The 8408-nt window shown below is 45.5% G+C and overlaps 1 protein-coding gene and 1 pseudogene across 4 annotated transcripts in view; both read right to left on the bottom strand.

The window, feature by feature from the left end:
* ELF5 (E74 like ETS transcription factor 5) overlaps positions 1 to 7181 on the bottom strand; it is a 22862-nt gene extending 15681 nt beyond the window's left edge. For 2 of the 4 annotated variants that reach the window (XM_006908027.1, XM_006908025.1), the window contains exons 1-2: positions 4673 to 4698; positions 58 to 185 (exon numbers count right to left, since the gene is read on the bottom strand). In XM_006908027.1, the coding sequence (XP_006908089.1) occupies positions 58 to 185; positions 4673 to 4698 (154 nt within the window). Of the gene's footprint in view, positions 1 to 57; positions 186 to 4672; positions 4699 to 7058 lie in introns of those variants that run through there. The other 2 variants (XM_006908026.1, XM_006908028.1) reach the window with 2 other exon arrangements.
* On the bottom strand, positions 1424 to 1542 carry LOC112476658 (annotated as a pseudogene).
* Positions 7182 to 8408: the final 1227 nt, after the last annotated feature.

Here is an 8408-nt window from a genome sequence, read left to right on the forward strand (position 1 = left end):
CAGCCCTTTCTGCCCCAGCCCACTTCAGCTCAGATGGCCTTCTCCAGATATACGTACCTGTCTGATGCTCAAAGGTAGGATAATACTCTTCGTTGCTGAACAGATCAGTCCACGACATCAGGGGGTCGCAGAAGGACGTGTTGGGCAGGAAGGCGCTGCTGTGTGTCACTGAGTCCAACATCACCCTGCAACAGTGGGGAGAGGCTGTGAGGAGGCAAACGACTCCCAGGAGCCACCCTGCGGGAGCCCTCAGCAGGCCACCCTTGGTTTTAATAATGAGAGCAAACACAAGCAAGCAGACTCCTAGGAGCCAGGTACCCCTCTATGTGCTCTCCACGATGACATCAATTAATCCTGCCACATCCCGTGAGGTTCATTCACCTATCCCCATTTCATAGATGAGAAAACTGAGGCTGAGGGGCTGAGACAATGGCTTACGTAACATGACCAGTAAGAGGCAAAGCCAGATTTGAGGATTGGGGCTCTTATTACGCAACACTGCCTGTCTTTACTTTTCCTATTTACTCACATCTGACCCCTGAACTCTGGCTTATAATGTCTTACAATATGCTTCTGAAAAACGGGCAAGAGTTGTTATAAACCCACAAATGCTTATCCAAAATTCTGAAATCTAAGAGCTCTGAAACCGAAAGTGCGTGCGTGTGTGTGTGTGTGTGTGTGTGTCTATATTTGGTGCAAACTTATTCCCCAGCAAAAAATAGTCCTGAATCGATGTTATAGAGTTTTATATACTGTTATATATATGTTAATCTATGCATCTATACAAATATATACACTATATGCTATACACATATAAGCATATACAAACTATATTCTATATAGTTTTACAACTATAGTTACAATTTTATTGATTCTACCTGATGGCTAGTCATGTGATACACTGCAGGAATATTAATGTGTTTAAGGAGTCGTAGAAGGAATATCTGGAGAGGAGTGTTCTGCGTTCTGCAGTATACACACTGTATAATCTTCCTACTGCCTGAAGAATTCTGAATTCTGCAGCGCATCCAGCCTGGGGGTTTGGGTCATAACTGTTACACACACTTATTCACTTTGGACTCTGTGCTGAGCACTTTACAACTTTACATTCTTTATTCATGGTCTCCTCAGAACAACCATTCTGAGACAGGTTCTGGTAGTTGTTCCATTTTATACATGAGGGATGGACATTGTGACATACCAGGTAACATAATCCAAACCTCCCAGCTGGGTGGAATTTGGGTGACAGCTCGGGTTTGTCTATTTAAGGAGTCATGACCCTGATGGCTGTGCTCCACTCCCTGGGCACACTGGTGAGTGCGACACTTTGGGAGAAAGAAGGTGGCCAGTCAAGGCTCGGAAGGGGGAAGAAGAGATGGGCTTGGGGCCCCCATTGGATGCATTCTTTTTTTTTTTTTTTTAAACGCTACAGCACCTCATCTTCCTAGATGATCTCCCATCCAAGTACTAACCAGGCCCAACCCTGCTTAGCTTCCGAGATCAGACAGGATTGAGCACATTCAAGGTGGTAATGCTGTAGTGGATGCAGACTTGCTCACGCAAGTCTCATCCTTCAAGTTTCTCTTTGCTGCTTCCTGTATTCCCACAATTCAACCAAAAACAAAAACAAAAACAAAAACAAAAAAACCCCATGTCTAGTGGATTATAAAAATCTGTTTGCCCAACTTCTCTTTTCTTCTTATTATAGTTATGTTGATGAAATAGGGTGTTTCTACTCTCACATTTTGCGAAGGAGACACAGCGGCTCAAGATCATACAGCCGGTAAGTTTCAGAACAGAGACTGGATTCCGGGTCTTGGGATATTAAACACATGGAATTCTAAGATGGCCAGGAGCTTATCAATCATCTCTTCTAGTGTTTTCCCAACTTTAGTCATCTGCCTACCGTTACGATAATTTACTTAATATATTTTAAAAAATCAATTCCCTTTTTGTTTTAACATAAATACATTTGTTTGAGAGGAAAACCTTGTATCACCACTATAAATAAAAAGTCAGTATTTTTTTAAAACATACATAACAATTAAAACATAAGCATTTAAATAAAAATTGTTCATCCACGTACCACCTAAATCAGAGGTTAGCAAAATACAACCTACTGGCCCAATCCAGCTCACCACCTATTTTTGAATGGCTTGCAGCTAAAGACTTATTTTATATTTTTCAATGGTTATATACTAAATGGCCTGCAAATTCTAAAATATTTACTATCTGTCCCTTTAAGTAAAAGTTTGCTTCGTGTGTCATGGATGGCATGAGTACCACATGTTGGAAAATACTGAGTTAGTCGCATCTTTCCCCTCACCTTGTCATTCTACAATTTAGAAATTTAAAGCTTAGTGAATTTGTGTCACTTCTCAAGGTCACACAGCCAATGGCATTATATTGTATGACCAGAGTTCTTAAGTTTTCTGACTCTTGGCTCATCTGCGTTTCCTTCTTAAAACACTCATGGTCACATCTGCCTGTTGACACATCCAAGGTACACTTACGTATCAAATAAGACCTCAGTACCAAGAGGGGACTGGGTTTTGAGCTTACAGAACCAAAGACCAATTGCTTGGGGGGTTTGCAAATCTACCAGAATCATCACCATCAAATATGCATGAGAACTGTGCTCCTGACATAGATAAATTACTGAGTTCAAATTCTCACAGGTAGGCACCTTTCTGTGCCATTAAGAAAGAGTCACCAGACCCCACTGGGAAGCCTCCTTCCAGACAGGGTTAACTGCAGGGTGGATTATCATGTTCATGGATCTCTCCCTGAGAGCCATATCAAACAGAGGTCAAGGCTGCCTGGATTTGGACTCTGATTTTCCCACGGATTGGCTGGTTTTATATCCTGAGCGGGAGGCAGGATAAAGAGGGATGGGAGTAGGAGGTTATGAGAAAGGGAAAGGCCCCTGGAGCACAAAGTTCTTTCCACTTTCTGGACTTGACCTCAGGAAAGTTCCCCTAAGTGAGTGCTCCAGGTAAAAAGCCCCCTTCCCCTCTGGGCCAGATGAAGAAGAGGATGACAGACTTCTGACATGTCCTTCATGGTGGGTTTGGAGAAAGGAGAGGTGGACTCCACATGGAGGAAAATAGAAAACCATCCCCAGGTCTTCAATGTCAGTAAGAAAATTCTCCAGATATAAACACGACAGCGGGAGTGAGTGCTCCCTCATGTACACTGGACGGATAGCTCGTGAAAGTCATTTGGTAAATTGAATTTAGTCATATCAAAATTAGGAATGTTTTTGATGAAAAAGGAAATTTACCACTTTTAAGAATTTTTTTTTCTCTTATACCAGATCACTCAACTTGCTCTGTAATCTCTCTAGTGCCTTACACAGAGCTATATCTGATTCCCTTTGTAATTCCTTCTATGGCCGATTATACCCATTAAGTTTTCTTAAAGGGCTCTCTCAGTTGTATAACGTGCTATTTTTCTTCTGTAATTATTTCTTGCTTTTTGGGAAAATGTTTTTATAAAAGCAACAGAAGTTTTTTTTCTCCCTTCTATTGCATAGGAGGGGATATTATTAACTTGGACTTTCCACAAAAGACCTTGGCTGCTTGGCCAGCATGCTCTAAGTGTGAGAGTTCAGGAATAATGGCTGCTTTGTATTCAGTAGCCCAACTTCTTAGGCCCTCTTGAATCCTTGCAATATATGAACATTTTAGCTCTTAAGATTCTTTTAATGTAGGCGGGACAGGGTGGGTGAGGGCATTGAAGCCCAGTGATGGGTAGGGCCAGGCCTAAAGTGAGATCATAATTCCCAGCGGGGGTAATATTGACCCCAGAGGGAAAAAATTTCTTCTTGGAGATCAAAAAATCTTAGCTATTATTATGTTTTATGATCCTCCAAGGGGCCATAGTACATTAACGATATGCAGTATTTCTATGGTATTAACATTTCATGGGGGGAGGAGGGGAGACATTTAAGAAACAATTATCTTAAAAGTCTCCTTGGTGGAGCAATAACAAAAAAAGATTGAGTGTCACTAGGTTAGACCTAGAGTCAGCAGCAGGACAAGAAGGAGGTATCTAGGGAGGGTGTTAGGCCTGCTGTTCTAGCCACACATTTTTGTTTTTTTGAGGCGCTGGCTGGTCTGTCATCATGGAAAGAGCACTGGACTGAGAGTCATGATTCTGCCTTTGCATCTCTCCAAGCCTCAATTCTTCATCTACTAAATGAACATACTGACGACGTGGACTCCAGGCTGTGCCTTAGCTCTGTGATTTTCTTCAGGCACCCTCCCAACTGGGCCAGCACACCCAGACATGTGTACTCATCCACGTCCACATACGTGTTGGTCGTATTTGGATATTGTGGTCGAGCAAGCTCATCAGACCACTACCAGCAGAGGTTAAACGTTTAGCTCTGAAAAAGCCCCTCGATTTCCTCTCCTTCCATTCCTCCTATGCCCATGACTTTCAGCAGTGGGTTTTGGATATTCTTTGCCTGCGTTATCCAGGCCCCTCATGCATTTCGAACCCTCGCTTGCTGCGCGTCAACAGACCCACAGCTGTTGGAATCAGTTTCCCCAAATGGGGACACCATTCTAGCTGCCTAGTAAGTAGTAGAGGATCAAACATAATCCACACAAGGGGGAAGAATCAGGTGGGTTCCCTTTCATGCATGAGAAAGGCTAGCCACAGGTACCTTTCAGAATGAGACAGCGATGGCATAGAGGCTGAGGTCCCCGATGACTCCAAGGCCTTCCTAACCCTTTTGAGAGCCGGCGCACTCACCCAGTGTGCACAAGGAGACTCCACACAGTCAGAGGGACAGGCCTGTGGGCTTCAAAGCAGCAATCACAGGTGTGGTGACCATGGCCTGAGCAACTGGGCACCTCTGCTCAGCCTTCCAGAGAGAGAGGGAAGGAGCAAACCACTCAGCCTTGGCCTGTTTGCCAGAAGAGGAAAATTCCTTCCTGACTCTGTCAGAGATCATCAACTTCACTCTGGCCATGTGACCAACAATCCACCCAATTAAGCATCTATGCATTGGCTGTTTATGCACCAAAACATTACCAGGTAGAACCAGGCTGTAAGGGTATAAAGCAGGGGTCCCCACTCCCCAGGCTGTGGACCGGTACCGGTCTGTGGTCTGTTAGGAACCAGGCCGCACAGCAGGAGGTGAGCGGAGAGCGAGCTAGTGCAGCTTCACCTGAGTGTGCAGCCGCTCCCCAGCGCCAGCATCACCATCTCAGCTCTACCTCAGATCATCAGGCACTAAATTCTCATAAGAGTACTGGTCTCTGGTGCCCAAAGTGTTGGGGACCGCTGATAAAGGATCCCACCATCTGAGCAGTCTCAGTGGGAAGAAAAATGTTTTTCTTCCTTCTAAGCCACAGTGACACCCGAATGTGCACTTGGTCCCGAGTCCCGTGGGCAAGATAGGGTCAATCTCCCACTCTTTGTACCTGCCAAGAAGGGACACATGGAGGAGATCCCAATGGACTATTTCAACACTTGCCGTTAAAGAATTGTAGGTTGGGTGCTTGAGTGTTTGCTCTTCTGGGAGAAACCAGAGCAGCTGGGAGAACCGACTTGCTGACGTCTTGCCAAGCGATTCTTCACCTTTCTTTAGCTTGCTTAGGGAGCTTGGTAGTTTGTTTTTAGTTGTTTTACTGAAGGCGCAGCAAAGACGCACAGAAGGTATTCCATACAGTTTACGGTGAGCTCCAATGCAAAGCTTCTCGGTTTTGGATTAAACCTATTGGGGATTCGATTCTCCCTCAGCCACTCACAAGTCAAGAAACACGTGACACATATTTGGGACACATGTTTCTTATTACTCAGCCTGTCAAAATTACTTTTGTTTAATACAAGGTGTGGCATATGAAAATCCATGACTGTCTCCAAGCTCATCTCTAAAATGAGGATTTTAATATGGACTTGTCACAATGTCCCGAGGATTTAATAAAATTAGATAATATATGCAGAAGACTGAGAACAGGACACAGATTCATTTCTTGGGGGAGAGGGTGGAACTGATCATCATTGGTGTATCTAAAAGGCTGTTATCAGAGGACTTCTGAGAAAAGAAGTCAAGGAAACTGTGAAAATGCCTGCTGAGAATACTTTGAATCACGAAAAACATTCTCACAGAGAACATGGGGACAAGAGAATTAAGCTTTCACTCAGGGCGGCAAACAACCCCTTTTCATGGGTCTTTAGACTAAAACACAAAGCTGTCTCCCTAAATCACTTTGCTTTTCTAGGCTCATTTTCCTCATCTGTAAAATGAAGAGGTTGTACCTAATGATCTCTGACATCCTTTTGGGCTTGTAAAATTATTAGCACATCCAAAGGTCTGTCTGCCGCTTCAGGAAGAGAGCATGTGCTACCAGTGGCTGCCAGTAGGGGGAGGCTGCATAAGGTTCCCCCAACCCCACCCCCACATCCCCCAGCCCCATACACTGCAGAGTCTTTGAAAAATGTCTGAGAATATAGTGGAAAAACCCTAATCATTGCATTTCTGGAAGGATTCTATACTAAGGTGGCGTGAGAGGACAAAATAGGTTTCTTTTAAGCTATTACATACAAACAAATTCCTGAAAAAATGCCCCATATTGTAATAAGGCAGCTTATTTTCTCTAGATTAAAGTGGGGACCAAGAGCAGGCCAGTGGGGAAAGGAAGAGTTTAACCAGGGGGAGGTGGGCTTTCCTTGAAGCTGAAGATCTTTTCAGGGTAAGATCCAGCTTTCCTTCCTAAAGAGAGCTTTAGGAAGCATGGAGAATTGAGTGCCTGTACGCATTCCCTCTTGGTTTCCCTTGGTTTAGTGGAGTGATCCAGAGGGAGTGGGGGCTGCCGAGGGGAGGGTGGGTGGCTACACAGCTTGAGGAGGCAAAAATGTCTCTCTCAGGCAAGCAGTGAAATTCCACTCACACAGCTCCCGGGAGGTGCCGTGACTGACAGAACTGGTAGGTAGACTGGTAGACTGGAGCTGGAGACCGACAAACAGACCCAGGCCCCAGCCCGAGCCTCTAATCCCTGACACCCCTTACAATCCAGCCAAAAGAGCAAAGAAAAGGTGCTTACGTGAGGACAGCGGTGACTAGGTCCAAAGAGGAGGCTTTCAAGGCAAGAGAAGGCAGGCGCTCCCAGCACCAGCGTACAGTGGAGATAAAGGCACCTGTAGCCTTGTGATATAAGTAACACCTACAGACAGGTCCGTTTGGTTTTTCAGGTTTACGCACAGCCCCTTTGATGACGGTGACATACAGTGTGACACGGCTCCTTGGGGGGGGGGGGATGGTTCTCACGTGCAGAAAGTTTACCTTTATCCTGCTTTTGAGCCCAGCTCACAGCCCTCCCTCCTGGCCCAGGGGACTCAGTAAACAAACTGAGAATTCTTGCCTCTGGGAGCTTTGTGGGATCCTGCGTTGGCTGGGGATTCTGGTTTGTGCAAGCTGGAGGGGAAGCTCCAAAATGCAGCCCCAGTGCCTGTGTCAGTAGCCTTGCTCCTGGCCTGGTGGACTCCTGCACTTTTATATAGCATGTCATTCTCCCCTTTTCCCCATGTGGCAGGGAGGAAGGGAAGGATGGGGTAGTGGTTAAGAACGCAGGCTTTGCAGCTCGATGGCTTCGGGTTCAAATTCTAGGTCCCTGATTTTCTAACTGTGTCACTTTGAATAACTTAATAAGCCTGTCTGAGCTTCATTGCTCTGATGCAAATAATAGTACCTATCCACGGGGGGTTGTGGGAATCACGTGAGGTAATGCCAGTGAAGCACCAAACAGCCTTTTGTCAGCCGTGATGGTCAAAGCGTTTTCCCTGAGAGAGCACAGTAACCAAACCCCGCTTCTCTACCATTTCCTCCAGACTCATGCCTTCACACTAGCTGAGGGGAGCGGCCAGCTTGCAGAACCACTGTTGGGCCTTTCTTCTCCTTTTTCACTCAAAGCACGAACGGAGCATTGGATACATGAACTTGTTCGACTTTTGACATCTTTGGGTGTAATGAGCCCTGTGATAGCTTTCTCCCACCTCCCCACCCCATACCTCGTGGACACAGAAACGAAGGGGTTTAGGTGCCCAGTCAGGTGTCTACAGCTATGAGGTGGGACCTGACTTGGATGCCAGCTCTCAGGTGTCTAGCAAAGAACTACCTGCTTTTGAGGACTTCCCTGTGAGAGCAGAAGCTCGACCTAATTTAGGCTGTGAAATACAGCGTCCTCGGTCATGGGACAGTATTTATGACCCTATTGCACTGGGTGTCCAGCTGTCTTGGGGAGCTGAGACATCGTGTCCAAAGTGCAGACTCCAAGCTTTAAGGTGAAAGCAGCGACTGGTTTGTTAGGTTTTCTTGGGAATACTGGGCACGGGGACAAACACACAAATACAAATACGTGAACGGTCTGGTGAAACAAAGGGCAGTTCATAGAGAA

This window comes from Pteropus alecto, unplaced genomic scaffold, assembly GCF_000325575.1.
Source record: "Pteropus alecto unplaced genomic scaffold, ASM32557v1 scaffold71, whole genome shotgun sequence".
In the NCBI taxonomy this organism is placed as follows: domain Eukaryota; kingdom Metazoa; phylum Chordata; class Mammalia; order Chiroptera; family Pteropodidae; genus Pteropus; species Pteropus alecto.